At 36.8% G+C, this 22,752-nt stretch overlaps 1 protein-coding gene across 1 annotated transcript; it reads right to left on the bottom strand.

The window, feature by feature from the left end:
• Positions 1 to 18,642: 18,642 nt before the first annotated feature.
• LOC136034265 (uncharacterized) lies at positions 18,643 to 21,844 on the bottom strand. Its single transcript, XM_065715406.1, has 2 exons — positions 21,482 to 21,844; positions 18,643 to 18,660 (listed from the first exon to the last, which is right to left on the bottom strand). The coding sequence occupies exons 1-2, from the start codon at positions 21,842 to 21,844 to the stop codon at positions 18,643 to 18,645; spliced, it is 381 nt and encodes a 126-aa protein (XP_065571478.1).
• Between the last annotated feature and the right edge of the window lie 908 nt (positions 21,845 to 22,752).

Genomic DNA, 22,752 nt, shown 5'->3' with positions numbered 1-22,752 from the left:
CTGGGTGTCGAGGACGAAAAGCTCCTTTCATATACGGAGTAATTTCTGTTCGTTTTAAGTTTTAATGTCGCTCCTTAGTTTCATTTAAAAAACTTGTTTTTTTTTATTTAATTTCTGAAAGTTTTTGAATTAATGCATGTCTGATTTTGGCTCTCCGTACATAAATTACTAAAATGAAATTTGCATATTAATTCTTTTTTTGGCTAAATGGCTTTCTCTTAGTTTTGATCAGACGATTTTGAGAAATAAGGGGTGGGGAAGGAGGTCTAGTTGCCTTCCAATTTTTCGGTTACTCAAAAAGGCAACTAGATCTTTTAATTTTTAACGAACGTTTTTATTAGTAAAAAAAAACGTAACTTAAGAATTAACTTACGTAACAAACGTACATAACTTACGTAACTTACGTTACGTTTTATCCCAATTCTTTAAGAATGACCCCTGAATCAGAAAGGCCGTAGAATAAATAGTTGAAATTATTTAAAAAATTTTTAGCATAAAGAGCGAAGTATTTATCTCCTCCTAAATACCTCGCTCTTTATGCTAAAGTATTTTTAGAACCCTTCATATGCGTAATAATCTCTGTTCGTTTTAAGTTTTAATACTTCTCCTTACTTTCAATTGAAAAAACTTTTTCATGTTTATATTTTCATTGTTTTTTTTTTATAGTAATGCTAGAAAGTCCTGCGCCCTTTTCATTGAATTTCTCTTCCCCCATGAAATACTCCTCCAAGGAAAGATCCTCCCATATAGCCCCCACCCCTGAACCCCACACCCAAACCAAAAAAAATCCCCCTGATAACGTCGGTACACTTCCCAGTAACCATTACTGTATGTAAACATTGGTCAAAGTTTGTAACTTGCAGCCCCTCCCCCAGGGACTGTGGGGGGTAAATCATCCTCAAAGACATAGTTAATATGGTTTTCGACTATGCGAAACAAAATGGTTATCTCAAAATTTTGATCCGTTGACTTTGGGAAAAAAATGAGCGTGGGAGGGGGCCTAGGTGCCCTCCAATTTTTTTGGTCACTTAAAAAGGGCACTAGAACTTTCCATTTCCGTTAGAATGAGCCCTCTTGCAACACTCTAGGACCACTTGGTCGATACGATGACCCCTGGGAAAAAAAAAAAAAAAAAAAAAAAAAAAAACAAATAAACAAATAAACACGCACCCGTGATTTGTCTTCTGGCAAAAAATACGAAATTCCACATTTTTGTAGATTGGACCTTGGAATTTTGTGTATAGGGTTCTCTGATACGCTGAATGCGATGGTGTAATTTTCGTTAAGATCCTATGACTTTTAGGGGGTGTTACCCCCTATTTTCCAAAATAAGGCAAATTTTCTCAGGCTCGTAACTTTTGATGACAAAGACTAAATTTGATGAAACTTATATATTTAAAATCAGCATAAAAATCCTATTCTTTTGATATATCTTTTAGTATCGAAATTCCGTTTTTTAGAGTTTCGTTTACTATTGAGCCGGGTCGCTCCTTACTACAGTTCGTTACCACGAACTGTTTGAAAATGTGGAATTTCGTATTTTTTGCCAGAAGACAGATCACGGGTGCGTGTTTATTTGTTTGTTTGTTTGTTTTGTTTTTTTCTTTTCCCCAGGGGTCATCGTATCGACCAAGTTGTCCTAGGATGTCGCAATAGGGCTCATTCTAACGGAAATGGAAAGTTCTAGTACCTTTTTAATTGACCAAAAAAATTGGAGGGCACCTAGGCCCCTTCCCACGCTCATTTTTTCAAAAAGTCAACGGATCAAATTTTGAGATAGCCATTTTGTTCTGCATAATCAAAAACCATAATAACTATGTCTTTGGGGATGACTTACTTCCCCAAAGTCCCTGGGGGAGGGGGTTCAAGTTACAAGCTTTGACCAGTGTTTACATACAGTAATGGTTATTGGGAAGCGTACATACGTTTTTAGGGGGATTTTGGTTTGGAGGTGGGGTTGAGGGAAGCGGGCTATGTGGGAGGATCTTTCCTTGGAGGAATATGTCATGGGGAAAGAGAAATTCAATGAAAAGGGCACAGGATTTTCTAGCATTACTGTAAAAAAAAAAATTGAAAAAATAAACATGAAAAAGTTTTTTTCAATTGAAAGTAAGGAGTAGCATTAAAACTTAAAAAGAACAGAGATCATTACGCCTATGAGAGGCTCTAAAAATACTTTAGCATAAAGAGCGAGGCATTTAGGAGGAGATAAATACCTCGCTCTTTATGCTAAAGCATTTTTAGTAATTTCAACTATTTATTCTACGGCCTTTCTGATTCAGGGGTCATTCTTAAAGAATTGGGACAAAACTAAAGATTTAGTGTAAAGAGCAAGGTATTGACGAGGGTACAAACCCCCTCATATACATAATAAAAACATAAGAATAAAAAAGTTTGTTACATAAGTTAATTCTTAAGTTACGTATATTTTTCACTAATAAAAACGTTCGTTAAAAATTAAAAGTTCTAGTTGCCTTTTAAGTAACCGAAAAATTAGAGGGCATCTAGGCCTCCTTCCCCACCCCTTATTTCTCAAAATCTTCTGATCAAAATTAAGAGAAAGCCATTTAGCCAAAAAAGAATTAATATGCAAATTTCATTTTAATAATTTATGTGCGGAGAGCCAAAATCAAACATGCATTAATTCAAAAACATTCAAAAATTAAATAAAAAAAAACAATTTTTTTTTAACTGAAAGTAAGGAGCGACATTGAAACTTAAAACGAACAGAAATTACTCCGTATATGAAATGGGTTATCCCCTCCACAATCCCTCGCTCTTTACGCTACAGTTTGACTCTTTGCCACAAGAGTGAGGGATTGTGGAGGGGATAACCCATTTCATATACGGAGTAATTTCTGTTCGTTTTAAGTTTCAATGTCGCTCCTTACTTTCAGTTAAAAAAACTAGTTTTTTTTTATTTAATATATAATGTATTGATATACAAGATTGGTCAACAGTCAAACAGTTCGTGGTAACGAACTGTAGTAAGGAGCGACCCGGCTCAATAGTAACCGAAACTCTAAAAAATGGAATTTTGATACCAATAGCTACATCAAAAGAATCGCATTTTAATGCTGGTTTTAAATATATAAGTTTCATCAAGTTTAGTCTTACGCATCAAAAGTTACGAGCCTGAGAAAATTTGCGTTATTTTAGAAAATAGGGGGAAACGCCCCCTAAAAGTTATAGAATCTTAACGAAAATCACACCATCAGATTCAGCGTATCAGAGAACCCTACTGTAGAAGTTTTTGCCAGAAGGCAGATCACGGATGCGTGTTTATTTGTTGTTTTTTTTCCCAGGGGTGATCGTATCAACCCAGTTGTCCTAGAATGTTGCAAGAGGGCTCATTCTAACGGAAATGAAAAGTTCTAGTGCCCTTTTTAAGTGACCAAAAAAATTGGAGGGCCCCTAGGCCCCCTCCAACGCTAATTATTTTCCCAAAGTCAACGGATCAAAATTCTGAGATACCCATTTTATTCAGCGTAGTCGAAAAACCTTATAACTATGTCTTTGGGGACGACTTACTCCCCCACAGTCCCCTTGGGAGGGGCAACAAGTTACAAACTTTGACCTGTGCTTACATATAGTAATGGTTATTGGGAAGTATACAAGCGTTTTCAGGAGGATTTTTTTGGTTTGGGGGAGGGGTTGAGAAGAGGGGGATATGCTGGGGGAACTTTCCTTCGAGAATTTGTAATGGGAGAAGAAAATTTCCATGAAGGGAGAGCAGGATTTACTAGCATTATTTAAAAAAAACAATTAAAAAATAAAAGTGAAAAAGCTTTTCCAGCTGGAAGTAAGGAACAGCAATAAAACTTAAAACAAACATAAATTATTACCCATATGAGGGGCTCACCTCCTTCTAATACCTCGCTCTTTACGCTAAAGTATTTTCGGTAATTTCAACTACTTATTCTACGGCTTTTGTGATTCAGGGGGTCATTCTTAATGAATTGGGATAAAATTTAAGCTTTAGTGTAAAGAGCGAGGTACTGACGATGGGGCGAATCCCCTCATATATGTAATAAAAACATGAGAATACAAAAGTTCTTTACGTAAGCTAATTTATAAGTTACGTAAATCTTTTACCAATAAAAAGATTCGTAAAAAATTAACAGTTCTAGTTGCCTTTTTAATTAACCGAAAAATCGGGGGGCAACTAGGCTTCGTCCCCCGCTCTTTTTTTCTTAAAATCATTCGATCAAAATTATGAGAAAGCCATTGAGCCAAAAATAAAAATATGCAACTTTCGTTTTGATTATTCCTCTGCGGAGAGCCAAAATCAAAACATGCATTGATTCAAAAACGTTCAGAAATTAAATAAAAAAAACAAGGTTTTTCAACTGAAAGTAAGGAGTGACATCAAAACTTAAAACGCACAGAAATTACTTCGTATATGAAAGAGGCTGCTTCCTCATCAACGCCCCGCTCTTTACGCTAAAGTTTTTTACTGTTTTAGAAAGAAGAATTGAGAGAAAGAGTCAAACTTTAACGTAAAAACTTGGTCCACGGGCAATGACTTTTCAGAAGTGTTAAATAGAAAAAAAAACTACAACCTAAAGTTAGGAGAAGCATTAAACAAACATAAATTATTCCGTATAGGTGGGGGTTGAAGTGAGTGCTGCCTCCTGTTCAATCCCTCGCTCTTTATACTAAAGGGCTTCTTGTGCTTTAAAATTTTCTTTATTCCAATTAAACCACCCTTGTGTGTCAGGAGTCGTTCTTAAAGAATTGGGACGAGTAGCCAAACTTTAGCGTGAAAAGCGATGGATTGACGAGGGGCAGCCCTCAAACATACGGAGTAACTTCTATATGTTTTAAGTTTTAGAGTTGCTCCCTAATTTCAGTTAAAAAAAAAATTCAAAATTTATTTCTGATCACCCTTAAAATAATGCCAAAAATCTCCCACCTCCTTGGAAAATTTTCACAAGAAATTCCAACCCATAAAAAATTCCTCCCGCAGAAAGTTCGCCGTGGAAAGTTCCTCCCGTGTAGAATATCCTTTCCCAAGAAAATAACCCCCCGAAAATTTCTTGCTCTCTGAGAATACCCTGAAAATTTCTCCCGTAAATTTCCTCTTAAAATTTTTCTTGCTTCCCTTTAAGAAAAGATAATTTTTTATTTGATTTCTTAGTTTTTCAAAATCTCTCAGAAATCGCCCCCTTCCGCGGAAAAAATCCCCAATAAAATTCCCCCCCCTAAAAAAGTTCTCCCGCAGAAAAATCGCCCTTGGAAATCCTCCAGGAAAATCCATCCATACAATTCCCTACCCACAGAAAATTTCCCCTGACAATTCCCCAGAAAATTCTCTCAACGAGTAAAATTAAACAGTCAAAGATAATGTAGGACAAATACAAAGAATTTTCTATGTGAATTCTGGAAAATCTCCCCCGCGTAAAATTTCCACTGAAAAAATTCTCCCAAAAACTTTCCTCCCCAAATAAAGTTACCTTGGAAATTTTCCTTCCCTTAGAAAATTCTCTCCTGTATGAAAATCTCCGCACCAATCTCCTCCTCTCCAAAAAATCTATATACTTCCCAAGAACAAATACTATATGTAAACAATGAACAGCTTGCATAAACCCTTTCCCTAGGGTTGTGGGGATTCATGTCATCCCCAAAAGAATAGTTATTGGACAATTCTTTGGTAGAAAAATGGCCTTCAGGGATACTAGATTCCCTAGTCACTTAAAAATGGCATTAGAACTTTCCATTTCCTTTCGAATGAGCCCTCTCCTGATCTTCTAGGACCATTGGTTCAATGCGATCACCCACAGGAAAAAAAACAAATAAAATCCCAAAAAAATCATGCATCCGTGATATTAATTCTGAAGAAAATATTTTTGTAGATAGGATTTTGATGCCTCTACAAAAGGGATTTCTGATGTTCTGAACCTGATAATGGGATTTTCATGAAGATCACTTGACTTTTCCGGGTGTTTTCTCCCTTTCTGAAAATCAGGCAAATTTTTTTAGGTTAGTGCCTTTTGATGGATAATATTAAACTTGATAGATCTTATATATGTGAATCAGCATAAAAAGCCAATTCGTTTGACGTATCGATTGTTATCAAAATTCCTTCTTTACAGCCTCAGTTACTAATGGGCCGAATTATTCTATGCTCAGTTCGTTGCGACCTTATTATTATCAACATTTTTTTAAGTTGGAATGGTGCATTTCATCTTTCAAATGCATGAGGAGAAACTTATAGTTTTAGCAAAGAACCTTGACATCCTAGTAAAAATCGTACATTGTAAAGTGGTGATCACTATCTCCCGTTATTTTGTTTTAGAGCGCGGGTGTAACTAGGAAAGCCCAGGCCAAATGCTAACCTTTCCCAATGCTACGTTTCGTGAGTCACGTCTCTCATATCGTTTGCAATATTGCATAATGTGAAAATGCTTCAACGCGTTTCATTTACTTATTACCCAAATGAAATAGCATTGACTCTTTTTTTAGAAAAATAAGATGATTAAATGAATGAAAGTCACTAGATAGGTACAGGAAAAAGTTCAACACATTGCTAGTGTTTCCACCACTTTTAATTGAAATAAATCAGGTTTTTTCAACTGAAAGTAAGGTGCAACATCAAAATTCTAAACGAACAGAAATTGTTACGTGTATGACAGGGCTGCACCCTCCTCTTTACCTCGCTGTTTACGCTAAAGTTTTTTTTAGAACAGTTAAAAAACTTGTTATTCTAAATAAATGACCCTTGTGTTTCAGGAGTGATTCTTAAATAATTAGAACAAAAATTCAGACTTAAGCATAAACAGCGCAGAGCCAGATTTAAAGCTTTGACGCTTCTAGGCCCAAGCGTTTTCGCTTCTCCGAATTTGCGAAATTTCCGGAGAAATCACAGAGAATTCAGGGATTGTGGAAGCAAAGAGCAGAACGCAACTAATGAGCCAAAGGCTAAGAAGAAGGGAGGTGATACCGAAATCTCAGCTGCCATTCTTGGGAGACACCTGAAAGTTTATAGTGGCCAAGAAATTCCTGTGTTGTTTTAAAATCACTTTTCTGTGAATAGGCAGCGCGCTAGCGGAGTATATTCGGCACTTTGATGATAATCACATCAGTCTATTTTTTGTTAAGAAAAAAGCACACAGTGATAATTTATTGCGCCCCCTACCATTGTGCGCTCCTAAGTAACGTTTTCTGTTCGTTTTAAGTTTTGATTTTGCTCCTTACTTTTATTTGAGAAAACTTGCCTTAAAAAAAATAATTTTTGATCTTTTTAAATAATGCTGGGAAATCCAGCTTCCCCCCCCCACGAAAAATCCCTCCATGGAAGGTTTTTCTCGCGTAGCTAAGCTCCTCCCCCCAAAAAGTTTCTTGTGGATGACTCTTTGAAAGAAATTTTGAAAGAAATTTTTAAAGCACAAGAAGCCCTTTAGTATAAAGAGCGAGGGATTGAACAGGAGGCAGCACTCACTCCAACCCCCACCTATACGGAATAATTTATGTTTGTTTAATGCTGCTCCTAATTTTAGGTTGTAGTTTTTTTTTTCTATTTAACACTTCTGAAAAGTCATTGCCCGTGGACCAAGCCCTAATAAAAATTAAAGTCGGCTCCACGTTCCTCGGGTTAAAACACATCTGCTCTAAGGTCGGAATACCTGCTTGCTAATTTTGTTACCCAGCTAATTTACGCTTGATTAAAGTCAGACCGTTCCCAGGATTGGTTGCACCCAGGAAAAAATTAATTACAGCTGCCCCTCGACTCAAATATAAGTAGAAAAGGCCGAAACAAAATGAAAAATATGATTAATGTGGGCAGCCCCCCAGCCGAAACCAATTCCCTCCCCGCCTTGGCACCCGAGTTAGCTTGCCTCGGCTGCCCCCTTGAACGTCTCTGGTTAAAATCACCGATTATTGTCGATACTCAGTAAAATCTATATATGGCATGGTGTTGTCAGTTAGAATGTTAGGTACCAAAGAAATTATTACTCTCTAATTTTTTTGCTCAGGAAAATCAATAAAATTATTAGGATCGCATAAAAGTTCCTCCTTGGACACAGGGTATCAGCGGGAAATTTATTTGGTAAAACTGATAAGGTAGTAAAATCAAAGTCAATAATGTCGATGAAAAAAAAAACTGGGGACAAAACTGCACTGTCATATGCACTGTCTCACCCCCCCCCCCCCCTCGAATCAGATATACAGAGACATAAGAATTAGACATTTATTTTTTTTCTAGAAAGTATCCATCGTAGGTGTAACACAGTGAGAATATTTCTCAGAGGCTTCAGTCTCTTTGTATTCTGTTGACCAATCTTGTATATCAATACATTATATATTAAATAAAAAAAACTAGTTTTTTTAACTGAAAGTAAGGAGCGACATTGAAACTTAAAACGAACAGAAATTACTCCGTATATGAAATGGGTTATCCCCTCCGCAATCCCTCACTCTTTACGCTAAATTTTTTAATTGTTTTAAAAGTAGAATTGTGACAACGAGTCAAACTTTAGCGTAAAGAGCGAGGGATTGTGGAGGGGATAACCCATTTCATATACGGAGTAATTTCTGTTCGTTTTAAGTTTCAATGTCACTCCTTACTTTCAGTTTTATTTAATTTTTGAACGTTTTTGAATTAATGCATGTTTTTGAATTTGGCTCTCCGCACATAAATTATTAAAATGAAATTTGCATATTCATTTTTTTTTGGCCAAATGGCTTTCTCTTAATTTTGATCAGAAGATTTTGAGAAATAAGGGGTGGGGAAGGAGGCCTAGTTGCCCTCCAATTTTTCGGTTACTTAAAAGGCAACTAGAACTTTTAATTTTTTTACGAACGTTTTTATTAGTGAAAAATATACGTAACTTAAGAATTAACTTATGTAACAAACTTTTGTATTCTTATGTTTTTATTATGTATACGAGGGGGTTCGTCCCCTCGTCAATAACTCGGTCTTTACACTAAATCTTAAGTTTTGTCCCAATTCTTTAAGAATGACCCCTGAATCAGAAAGGCCGTAGAATAAATAGTTGAAATTACTAAAAATACTTTAGCATAAAGAGCGAGGTATTTATCTCCTCCTAAATACCTCGCTCTTTATGCTAAAGTAGTCTTAGAACCTCTCATAGGCGTAATGATCTCTGTTCGTTTTAAGTTTTAATGCTACTCTTTACTTTCAATTGAAAAAACTTTTTCATGTTTATTTTTTCATTGTTTTTTTACAGTAATGCTAGAAAATCCTGCGCCCTTTTCATTGAATTTCTCTTCCCCCATGACATATAACTCCAAGGAAAGATCCTCCCACATAGCCCCCTTCCCTCAACCCCATCTCCAAACCAAAAAATTCCCCTAAAAACGTCTGTACACTTCCCAATAACCATTACTGTATGTAAACACTTGTCAAAGCTTGTAACTTGCAGCCCCTCCCCCAGGGACTTTGGGGGAGTAAGTCATCCCCAAAGACATAGCTATTATGGTTTTTGATTATGCAGAACAAAATGGCTATCTCAAAATTTTGATCCGTTGACTTTTTGAAAAAATGAGCGTGGGAGGGGGCCTAGGTGCCCTCCAATTTTTTGGTCACTTAAAAAGGTACTAGAACTTTTCATTTCCGTTAGAATGAGCCCTATTGCGACATTCTAGGACAACTTGGTCGATACGATGACCCCTGGGGAAAAGAAAAAAAAACAAAACAAAACAAACAAATCAACACGCACCCATGATCTTGACCCATGACCCAAGATCTTTAAATTTTTTTATAGGGTTCTCTGATACGCCGAATGCGATGGTGTGATTTTCGTTAAGATTCTATGACTTTTAGGGGGTGTTTCCCCCTATTTTCCAAAATAAGGCAAATTTTCTCAGGCTCGTAACTTTTGATGACAAAGACTAAGTTTGATGAAACTATATATTTAAAGTCAGCATAAAAATAAAATTCTTTTAATGTATCTTTTAGCATAAAAATTCCGTTTTTTAGAGTTTCGTTTACTATTGAGCCGGGTCGCTCCTTACGACAGTTCGTTACCACGAACTGTTTGATTGAAGGCAACTATCATGCGAGCTATTTTATATACTGTTTTTTTTTACGGTATCAAAATAGAAATTTGCTACACTGACTTTAAATACATTTGGATTCCAAGTTTAGTAAGCTTCTACACTCTTTTTCTGTTTACTATCCGTCACAGAAAAGGTAATGATAGCTACTCTGAAGGGAGCAGCTTTCCACTGCTTGAGTATATTATATGCTTGTAAGCTATAATTTAAAAGTAGCTATTTTTGAGGGTTTTGGGTGGCATAAAATATTTTTTTCCTGTAGTAACTAAGCTGTGGTTTATATATATCGTGTCTAAGAAGCTGAAAGTGTTGCAATGATCAAAATTTCATGAATTTTTTACTTTCTCTTCTACCGTGTGGAAATAGATAGAAAGCGTGTAGTTTTCAATTATATAGGGCATTAGGATCAGCCTAGGACGGTATTTTTCAGGTGATAGTAGGTGTTCTACATAGAGACCAAAAGAATATGTGCTTATTGATGATGGTGCTTCTTCTATGGTGAATAGCATCCTCATCCGAGTCGGGGGGGGGGGAGGTAATCAAAGGCACAGATCTCATTAATGGTAATAGGCTTCATGCTGGTGACATGCAGGCTGTATGAAGGGGTGTTACTAACCAATATGTTTGGGGTGGGGGAGATAGATTAACTGACTTGCTGATCATTTCTACTAACTTCTTTTATTTAATCAATTTAGAAAAAAAAACTTTCCGAAAAAGAAGTTTTTCAAAGAAAAGTAAAGGTCATATTAAACTGAAGATCAGCAGATACACATACCTGTTAAAATCAAACATTTCGTTGTAACAAACTTTAAGTAAGGAGCGACCCGGCTAAATAGTAACCGAAACTCTGAAAAACGAAATTATGCCACCAGTAGATACATCAAAAGGATTGGATTTTGATGCTGATTTTAAATACATAAGTTTCATCAAGTTTATTCATACCCATAAAAGTTATGAGCCTGCTTGAAACAAACAAAAATCACTAAAAACAAGAATTTGGGTTTTGCCTCCTTTTGTCATTGTAAAAGTCTGAGACTTACTGCGTCATTGGCGCTTTACTGAAAACCATGTCTTAAACAGTCTTGGAGAGTACAAATAAAATCAAACTGAATATTTGATATGATAATTTCAATTGCTGAAAGACAATCAGTTCGGTATTTAATTTCGCTGTAATTTTATTTTCATTTTCAATGCTATATTACGATACGATACGATACTTTATCAATAAACACAATTATAACTGTTTATATTACACATCTACTGCACTGATGGAAAAAACATACGTTTTTGTTGGCGTGAGGCAGTAAACATTAACCATTTTCTAAACACACCAAAAAATAAACTAATACACTCACAAAAAATAGAGCTAACAACAAAAGAAAAAAAATACCAAAAAAAGAAAAAGAAAATATTAACTGGAAAAGGAAATCTTTGTAATATAATTCGTTGTCAGTGAAGCGCTAACGACGGAGTAGGCTTTAGAGTTTTAAGCCTAAGGAAAGTGGTAGTATTTTATATCTCTTCAAACAGTTCGTGGTAACGAACTGTAGTAAGGAGCGACCCGGCTCAATAGTAACCAAAACTTTAAAAAATGGAATTTTGATACCAATAGCTACATCAAAAGAATCGCATTTTAATGCTGGTTTTAAATATATAAGTTTCATCAAGTTTAGTTATTTTTGAAAATAGGGGGAAACGCCCCCTAAAAGTCATAGAATCTTAACGAAAATCACACCATCAGATTCAGCGTATCAGAGAACCCTACTGTAGAAGTTTCGAGCTCCTATCTACAAAAATGTGGAATTTTGCATTTTTTGCCAGAAGGCAGATCACGGATGCGTTTTTATTCGTTTTTTTGTTTTTTTGTTTTTTTTTTCTTTTTCCCAGGGGTGATCGTATCGACCCAGTTGTCCCAGAATGTTGCAAGAGGGCTCATTCTAACGGAAATGAAAAGTTCTAGTGCCCTTTTTAAGTGACCAAAAAAATTGGAGGGCACCTAGGCCCCCTCCCACGCTAATTATTTTTACTAGTTTTTACTAGTTTTTTACTGTTTTAAAAAGAAGAATTGAGAGAAAGAGTCAAACTTTAGCGTAAAGAGCGGGCTGTTGATGAGGAAGCAGCCTCTTTCATATACGAAGTAATTTCTGTGCGTTTTAAGTTTTAATGTCGCTCCTTACTTTCAGTTAAAAAAACTTGTTTTTTTTTATTTAATTTGTATTGAAACTATGTTTTTCCTGAACAATCCTGTAAAGGACTAATAAAATTAAACTGAATAATTGATATATAATGATATTAATTGCTAAAAGCTCGTCTCTTCGAAATTTAATTCTAATCTAATCTTTATGTTTATTTTCAATGTTGTAATAAGTATAAAAGAAAATATTTGTAATATAATTTGTTTTCAGTAAAGCGCCAATGACGTATTAGGTTTTAGAATTTAACAGTGAGATAAGAAAGCAGACCCAAACTCTTGTTTGTAGTGATTTTTGTTCATTTCTAGCTTGATTTGCATATTCAGTTTAAGTTTCTTTCGTTTTAAGAGTTGTTAATTCATTTATATTAGTACCTACTGTATGTTTGTTTACTATGACTGTTTAGCTGTGATTGTTTATTTAATTTCTGCTCGTTTTGGGTTCCATTTATTTTTCAATAGTAATTTTATTGTTGTTTCTAGACTGAATTTCAACAGGTACTTGTATCGTCTGATCTTAAGTTTAATGTTGCCTTTACTTTTCTTTGAAATTTTGTTTTTCAGAAAGTTTTTTCAAAGTAATTTTGTTCGTTTTTCATTGTAAAATCTTAAAATTTCTAAGAAAATACCTTATTCTATAGTCAATTTTTTTCAACATCAACTTTGATTAAAGTATCAAAACTAGAATCAAAGAAAGGAAAGCTTCTATATAAACAAAGTATCAAGGTAAGCAAAGTATGAAAGTAAGAGTAAGCAATTTCTGTAATTCAGAACCATTTCCCTGGTGATGGGGGGGGGGAGATCAAACCCTGAAATATGTTTATTTGACCTTTGAACTAATTTGAACAAAATGGCTATCTCAACATTTTGACCGGATACCCTTTGGCAAAATGGGGGGTGGGCTGATTTTTAGCCCACCCAATAATTTAATTGAATCTTAAAAAACTCTTTTGACTCTTAAAAAAAGAACTAAAAGTTTCAATTTCCGATGTTATGACCCATCAGTAACACAAAGGCATGATGATGGAGTACCAAAAAGAAGAAAAAGAAAAAGAAAGACACATTCAAAAATAGGAAAAAAATATATAAAATAAAAACACCAATAAACTAGACTTTTCAAAAAAGTAAACACTCCAAGTGTGGCAAATCTCTTTTGACAACAAGCTTACATATAAATTATCCAGCTGTACGATCGGGTCGAGAACTCCGTACTATTGTTTCAGTACGGTGATACGGGACCATATCGAAACGCTCAGAAGAAACTTCGCATAATGAAAAAATAGCTTTCTAATCTGCTTCTTATCACTTTCATTCAGAATAACTGTAAACGGAGCTAAGTACAAAACATAGGGATGAACAACAGCATTATATATTTTCGCGAGGAGCTTTTTTTGTCGTATTTGTTTGCGACAGCACTAAAGAAGCATAAGCAGCCCGAATTTTCTTTTGAGTTCTAGCCACCAATAACTTTCTTTTTGAAGATATTAAATATCCAATAGGTAGACCTAGGTCAATAAGCTCTTGTGACGGGGCAACGGATGCTCACCAAGATTCACTGAAGTTGAAGCCAGCTCAGACGGGCGATTAAACAGAAGAACTTGGGATTTCCTAGCGTTATGGTTCAAATTAATATTTATAAATTCACTCTCCTCTAGAGTGAATTTAACTCTCCTCTACATTAAAACTCTCCTCTGGACAAGACACTGACCGACCCAAGTTTAGCAATTCATCTGGATACCATAGTACTGACGCGTCAGTCACTTTTACAACACACGAAATCGGCATGCTATCCTAAGCTGGCAGTGTAGCATTATTATACACCAACGGTGACATAATTGCGCCCTGTTTAATACCTATATACACAGGGATATCAACCGGGACGATTGACCCCTCAATTTTCAGGCGCACCTTTAGGTGGCGATACATATAAAACAGTGGACCGACAAAATCAATTGTAACCCCACGCTTAATCAGCTCCAACATTGCCTGTGAATGAATCGATGAGCCAAATGTATTAGTAATATCATAAGCACTAACAGCCAAAATTTCTCCTTTCCCAATAGAATCTATCAATCCCGAACAAAGAGATCTCAGTGCCTGGAAGCTCTCAAGCCCCCGCTGAAAACCGAACTGGAAGGGGAGCATCTTACAAATCCTCTAAACATCATGAATAATCAACAGCTCAAAAATTTTTGATACTACACTCGACACCGTAATAGGACGATACGAATTAGAACGGAAACCTGATTTACCATTTTTTTAAATTGTAATTATTCCAATCCAAAGATTATCAGGCACAATCCCCGTACAAAATATCATGTGAAATAACAAAGCTAAATGCTCAAATAACAAGGCACTAACCAGTTCCGAATGTCGCGCGTATCCAGACGATGATTTTTTCTTCAGTTTTCTTACTATATCTTTAATCATACCAGACGAGACAACAGCCCTGCGCGTTTTCGGCTTTATCTGTAAAACACTTTCAATCTCTTTATCAAATTCAACTTTAGCGTTACTATCAGGGCACTTTAATTGCTCAGAAAAATGACTAGCCCACTTAGATACGGGAATAACTCCAGAGCTCAGAACGCTAGAAGGACTAGGACGTAGCTTCCATATCAAGTTGGGATTTTCAGCGATTTTTTTAGTACTATTAATTTTCACCTCTGCCATGTGCAGAATTAGTTCATGGTTGAATTTGCGCTTGTAAAATATGCGAACCAAATTCACAGCACCAGATCTCGGCCTGCCACACTCGTTCTAGATTCTCATCCAAAACTTCGAGTCAGAGCACGCTTTTTGAAGTAGAGGGTTTGAAGACCAACTTTTTTTGGTTTTTACTCTAATACTCTTAACAGCCACTGCCATGGACTCTGCACATTTCTAAGCATGAATAATCTCTGCACAATAGATATTTAATTGAAGACGGATCTCTGGCTTGCTACAACTTGAATTTACCTGGAGGAGGTGAAATGGTACTCTTATCTTATCAAGGATCTCGTCACTAACTCGCTGAAATAGCGAGGGATCTGTTTTTTCACACATTTTTCGATTTCTCCATTTACGATAACGTTGAACATTGGGATTGGGATCCTAGATAGGAACAGCTATGGAAATGGGCAAGTGGTCGCTATAAAAACCTTCCGAATTAACTTTCACTTTATAATTAGCGCTGCCGGAATTCAGCACGTGATCCAAGTTTGTCACAGTTTTACTAGTAGATACGGACGAATACGGTTTGTCTTTTTGTGGCAGGGTAAAAGATTCTGGTAACATACTTTTGATGAGTTGCGCGCGAAAACACTTTTCATCCGCCAAATTACAGTAAAAGTCTCCGGTTATTAGACAGCGAGACTTCTTCCGAGCGGACTGCTTGACACACTTAGCTAGAAGTCGAACTGCAGTATGAAACCTTCTTTGGGAAGACTAATCTCCGTAATTTGTAGGCAAATAAATGTTAATCACAACGAGATCGCTCATCTGAATACTATTAAAGCGATCCGCCCTTTTTGTAATTGTGGCTGGGTGTCTGCAGACAATCGCTATACCTCCAGAAGGGTGGCCGTGCACTTTTCGACGGGTAGCTGGAGAACTGAATAATCACCCATTCAACATATTCAGAAGACTAAGCTTGTCCTGGGATAAAAAATGTTCTTATGGACACAAAACATCCAATTTCCTTAACATCTGTTCTAGCAGCGATAGCTCCTCTGAAACTTTACCATTTAAGTTCCACGAACAAATCGAGACCTCAGTTTCACTGGCCATCACGAGCTATTGGTCTTCGTTCGCTGTATTTTCATTTTCAGGGCAATAGTTGGATTAACAATGATGCCTATCGGATTTGCATGCGGCACATCTCATTTTCTTTTTACAGGGAGAAGCTTTCGGACTATCATGCCCCTCCTCCCCAAAATGTGAGCAAACCTTAGAGTTTGGACAATTCTTTGCCAGGTAACCATCAGCATATTGGCATTGATAGCATCTACGCCGAAGAACACGATATAATTCGATTGGGGGTCTTTTTTACCCCAGCTTAAGGGGATTTGTTAAAGCACAGTGTAAGTCCGCGTCCTAAAGGAAATATAGCTTAAAAGCTCAACTTATCCCGCTGCGTTCGGCTTTCTGACAATTCTTCACTAAATCTGTGAGCGAGGCTTCGAATAATTTTACGTGTTTCGTGAGATGATAAGGCTTTCGGTGGATTTTTTTTTACTATTACGGCATATATATATATACATATGCACACTGGGGGTTCGGGGGAAAAACTGCAAAAACAGGGAAAGGAGTGAAGATAAAAGTTCTCCCCCTGCAAAATGTGTTAACTATGCTTATTCTTCATATTATGAAATGATAATTGTTTTCTTAACATGTTTCCTTATTCCCATATATACAGTGAAATTAACCATCTGGTGGTATCCCAGTTATACGATGACTCTTTACGATTCTTTAGAAAAACTCTTTTTGGAAGTTTTTTCTTAAGCAATCATTTTATAGAAATCCTTCCTCTTTCCGGCAAATATTATCTAAGATATATTTGTGCTACTAGACCTATTACCAAACAGTTTGTGGTGACTAACTTCATGCAAGGAGTGACGCGACTCAATAGTAACTGAAACTCTGAAAAACAGAATTTTTGTATTAGTAGATATACCAAAAGAATTGGCTTGTTATGCTGAATCAAATATGTAAGATTTATTAAGTTTCGTGCCATGAAAAGCTACGAGCCTGAGAAAATTTCCCAGATTTTCGAAGTAGGGGGGGGGGAACAAACCCTAAAATTCAAGGCATCTTATAAAAATCCCAACACTAGATTCAGCGTATTTGTTGAATACGCTGCAAAAGTGTGGAATTTGTTTTTTTTTTTGCCAGAAAGATCACGAATGCGTGTTGTCTTCTTCTTTTTTTCGGGGGTAATCGGATTGAACCAATAGTCTTAGAATATGAGTTAAGGGGTCATTCTAACGGAAATTAAAAGTTCTAGTGCTCTTTTTAAGTGACCAATAAGATTGGAAGATAACTAGCACCCCCACCCACCTACCCCCTTTTCCCTCAAAGTCACGTGATCAGAATTTTGAGATAGCTATTTTTCAAAATAGTTGAAAAGTAACTATGTCTTTGTGGATAACTTGACCCACCAAAGCCCCTAGGGGAAGGTTGGTAAGTCATGAAATTTGCCCATTGTTCAAGTACAATATTTGTCATTGGGAAGTATACAGACATTTCTCGGCGGAATGGGGGGGGGGGAATTTTCTATTGGGGAGATTTTTCACGGGGAGAATTTTCCGTGGGGAGGGAATCTTCTGGGGGGTTGACATTTCCTGGGGAAACTTACACTGGGGGAATTTTTATACAAAAATCTTTTTATTTATCTTACTTTCTCTTTGCTGACTCAATTTTACATTTGGATATGTTAAGGGATATTGTCCTGGGGAAAATTTTTACCGAGTTGGAAATATCTTGAGTATCTTTCTGTGGGGTGGTGTTTTTCCACGGGATAAATTCTTTAGAGTGAAATTTACGAGGGAGCAACTTTCTACTAGAAGAAGGGGTATTTGCGGAAAAACTTTTCCACGGAGAAGGGAGTTTCCGGCATGATTTTAAAAACGATCGGAAATTACAGTTTTTTTTCGAATGAAAGTGTGCTAAGAAAATTTTTCACCTGGAGTCGTCCACAAGAAATTTTTTTGGGGGAGGGGTTTAGCTACACGGGAAAAACATTCCATAGAGGGATTTTCCGTGGGGAGAAGGAACTTTCCGTGGAGGGGAAAGCTGAATTTTCCAGCATTATTTAAAAAAGATCAGAAATTAATTTCGAAAAAAACATTTTTTTTCAACTAAAAGTAAGGAGCAATATCAAAACTTAATCCGAACAAAAAACGTTACGCAGATGAGGGGGTTGCTCCCTCCTCTGTACCTCATTCTTTCAGGTCAAAATTTACCAATAGGCCTGCTAGGCCCGGGTCTAGGAGCGCATAATGCCAGGGGTCGTAATAAATTATCACTGTGGGATTTTTTCTTAACAAAAACTAGACTGATGTGATTTATCATCAAAGTGCCAGGTATACTCCGCTGGCGTGCTGCCTATTCACACAAAAATAAATTCTAAAAAAACACAGGAATTCCGTGGCCACTTACGAACTTTCAGGTGTCTCCCAAGAATGGCATCTGAGAGTTCTTAACAGGCACGTACGCAGGAATTTTTTAGGGGGGGGGGGCAAAACCTTCGAAACAGCAGATATAAAGTAGCACTTTTTTTATTTAGTTTTTTTTTATTTAGTATTTGTTTTTAATATATGCAAAAAGCACGTATTTCGAAAAATACAGATTAACTTTAATCTGTAGTATTGTAGCGGATGGGGGGAAGAAGACTGAAGCCTCAAAGTACGTTTTTGGCTCAGGTTATGTTCATAGCGATTTAGAACCAGGGATTAATCTATTATATCCCGCTGAAAGGGAAATTTTAGGGTTAATAGTGCAATATGGGTGCTGTGGGGGGGTAGTTCTTTTATTGCGAAAACGTCGATTTTAATACAAAATTAAAATTTCCAAAATTGATCCATTAAAAGCTGTACTTTATCCTGATAAGGATAAACACCATAATATCAAGGATAATTCTATTTTGCCGTGAAAAGCAAACTTTCTTTACAAAAAAATAACAGTACAATCGCTAATTACTTCAAAGAGGGTAAAAAGTTAGACAGAAAATTGGTTAATAACTGGGCAGTGACTTGACGAGATAATTGCATGCTGTAAAATCCCAAAAATAAGCTTGAGACATGTATCTAGATTCTTAATAAATGTTCTACTTTTGCCAGAAATCCTAAGAAACCATGGGGAAATTCAACATTTCACAAAATTTCGGGGGAGGGGGGGGGGTGCGGGACCGAAACCCCCCCCCCCCCCCTGCGTATGTGCCAGGTTCTTAATCACCTCTCTTCTTCTTAGCCTTTGGCTCATCAGTTGCATTCTGTTCAGTGCTTTCACAATCCCAGAATTATCGGTGATTTCTCTGAAAATTTCGCAAATTCAGAGAAGCAAAAAAGCTTGGGCCTAGGAGTGGCAAAGCCTTAAATCCGGCTCTGCGCTGTTTACGCTAAAGTCTGAATTTTCGTTCACTCCTGTAACACAAGGGTCATTTATTTAGAATAATAACTTTTTTAAATTTTCTAAAAAAAAAATTTAGCTTAAAGAGCGAGGTAAAGAGGAGAGTGCAACCCCGTCATATACGTAGCAATTTCTGTTCGTTTAAAATTTTGATGTTGCACCTTTCTTTCAGTTAAAAAAACTTCTTTTATCTTATTTGATAGTGGTGGAAAAACTAGCAGTGTGTTGAACTTTTTTTTTGTACCTATCTAGTGTTTTCATCCATTTAATCGCCTTTTTCTTCGAAAAAAAAGTTAATGCTATTTCATTTGGTAACAAGTAAATGAAACGCGTTGAAGCATTTTCACATTATGCAATATTGCAAACGATAGGAGAGACGTGACTCACGAAACGTAGCATTGGGAAAGGTTTGCATTTGATTTGGGCTTTCCTAGTTACACCCTCGCTCTAAAACAAAATAACGGGAGATAGTAACCACCACTTTACAATGTACGATTTTTACTAGGATGTCAAGGTTCTTCGCTAAAACTGTAAGTTTCTCCTCATGCATTTGAAAGATGAAATGCACCATTCTAACTTAAAGAAATGTTGATAATAATAAGGTCGCAACGAACTGAGCATGGAATAATTCGGCCCAATAGTAACTGAGGCTCTAAAGAAATTTTGATAACAATCGATACGTCAAACAAATTGGCTTTTTATGCTGATTTAAATATGTAAGATATATTAAGTTTAATATTATCCATCAAAAGGCACGAACCTAAGAAAATTTGCCTGATTTTCAGAAAGGGAGAAAACACCCGGAAAAGTCAAGTGATCTTCATGAAAATTCCATTATCAGGTTCAGAACATCAGAAATCCCTTTTGTAGAGGCAATCCCTTTTGTAGAGGCATCAGAATCCTATCTACAAAAATATTTTCTTCAAAATTAATATCATGGATGCATGATTTTTTGGGGGTTTTATTTGTTTTTTCCCTATGGGTGGTCGCATTGAACCAATGGTCCTAGAAGATCAGGAGAGGGCTCATTCGAAAGGAAATGGAAAGTTCTAATGCCATTTTTAAGTGACTAGGGAATCTAGTATCCCCCAAGGCCATTTTTCTACCAAAGACATCCAATAAAATTTTGAGATATCCGTTTGGTTCAGCATAGTTGAATTGTCCAATAACTATTCTTCCGAGGATGGCATGAATCCCAACAACACTAGCCAAAGGGTTTATGCAAGCTGCTCATTGTTTACATATATTATTTGTTATTGCGAAGCATACAATTTTTTTTGGGGGGAGGGGGAGATTGATGTGGAGGTTTTCATACAGGGGTATATTTTCCAAGGAAAAGAAAATTTCCAGGGTAATTTTATTTGGGGAAAAAAGTTTCTGGGAGGAATTTTTCAGGGGAAATTTTACGCGGGGGAGATTATCCAGAATTCATATAGAAAATTATTTTTATATGTCCTATAAAAAGAGTATGTATTGTCCTAATAATGTCTAATTTTACATGTGGAGAGAATTTTCTGGGGAATTGTCAGGGGAAATTTCCTGTGTGTAGGGAATTGTCTGGATGGATTTCCCTGGAGGACTTCCACTGCCAAATTTTCTGCGGGAGAACCTTTTCAGGGGGGAGGGTTGTAAAGTTTAATGCGAATTTTTTTCACGGAATGGGGACGATTTCTGACAGGTTTTGAAAAACTAAGAAATCAAATAAAAAAATATCTTTTCTTAAAGGGAAGGAAGAAAAATTTTGAGAAATAGTTTTTCTCGAAACAGTTTTTTTCAACTGTTTTTTCAACTTCAAATCTCGAAAACAGTTTTTTTCAACTGAAATTAGGGAGCAACACTAAAACTTAAAACAAACAGAAGTTATTCCGTATGTTTGAGGGCTGTTCCTCGTCAACCCATCGCTTTTCACTCTAAAGTTTGACTTCTTGTCCAATTCTTTAAGAGCGACTCCTGAGACACAAGGGTGGTTTAATTGGAATAAAGGATTTTTTAAAGCACTAAAGCCCTTTAATATAAAGAACGAGGGATTGAACAGGAGGTAGCCCTCACTCCACCCCCCATCTATACGGAATAATTTGTGTTTGTTTAAGGCTGCTCCAAACTTTAGGTTGTAGGTTAGGTTTTTAGTGCTATGATTTCTCTATTTGTATTACTTTTACTTACTTTAGTCCCGTCCATCCTCGCGGGACATTTTGGGGCCACTTCTTTTGACAGGGCATGAGCTAGGGCTCGGTAAGTTGTTCTATCATGTGCAGTTCGAGTCAACTCTACAATGCGCTTTCGGTCAAAGTTTTCAATCCACCTCTTGTGAGGTCTTCCTCGTGGTCGAGATCCGTCTATGGTTCCTTCGAGGAAGATTTTTGGTAGACGGTTGTGGTCCATTCTCTTGACATACCCGAGCCATCGCAGTTGTTGTCGTTTGATTTTATTTAGGATTGTGTCGGGGGACTTCAGCCGTCTTCGCACCTCCTCATTGGTCACATGTTCAGTGTAGGTGATTCTTGCGATGCGACGGAGACATCTCATCTCGAATGCAAGTAGGTTACGCTCATTTTCGATTTTCAGGGTCCAGTTCTCTCACCCATATATAGCAATTGGCACAATCAGGCTGTTGAAATGAACTTTCAGCCGGTTCGACAGGTTTCGGCATTTCCAGATATTTGTGAGCCTTTTAAAACTGGAACTAGCAAGAGCTACACGGCGTTTGATGTCGGAGGTATGACAATTGTCCGCTATGAGGAGACTGCCCAGGTAGACAAATTGGTCGACCGTTTCAACTGGCTGGCCGTCAATCATTATGGAAGGAGTAGCTGCTTGTTTTTGGCGTGACGTGACCATAACTTTCGTTTTTTGGCGTTAATTTGCATGCCAAAAGGTTTTGTGGCTTCGTTGAGACAGTCTGCTTGTCCTCGGAGATCAGCGGCCGTTGTATAGAGTTGGTCGATGTCGTCAGCATAGGTGAGCTTGTGACCTATTTTGGCTCCATGTTCGTCTGGTGTCAGTGACAGTATGGCGTGAAGAAACAGGTTGAACAGGTGAGGCGACAGAATACATCCTTGTAAAACTACCGAGGATGTTGAGAATACATCAGAGAGTCCATCAGTGGTGAGTATCCGGCTTCTGGATTGGCTGTATATATCTATATATATATATATATAAATAAGTTGTCTGTCTGTGCGTCTGTCTGTCAGGTGACGTCATGTTTCTGTGCCGACTGACGTCATGAAGTTAGTTGTCGTCATTTTTGCTATGACGGTGACGTCATTAAAGATATTTAAGACATATATGTTCACGTAGAAATCTATTAATGTTTAAGTTTAAAACGACTGATGAACTTACAATGGCCAAAGCCGATGAAGATTCTCAAAGAGTCTATGCCAAAAAACTTGCTGCTGATAGAGAAAGTCAGAAAAGAAAGCGTGCCGAGGAATCAA

The sequence above is a fragment of the Artemia franciscana genome, chromosome 13 (assembly GCF_032884065.1).
Source record: "Artemia franciscana chromosome 13, ASM3288406v1, whole genome shotgun sequence".
Taxonomy (NCBI): Eukaryota; Metazoa; Arthropoda; class Branchiopoda; order Anostraca; family Artemiidae; genus Artemia; species Artemia franciscana.
Note: the sequence above shows the minus strand (reverse complement) of the source record. Positions and strands in the feature narration are given on the sequence as shown.

Bases quoted from the DNA above. Each gene is read 5' to 3' on its own strand.
- LOC136034265 (XM_065715406.1), bottom strand. From the start codon at position 21,844: ATGAGATGTCTCCGTCGCATCGCAAGAATCACCTACACTGAACATGTG.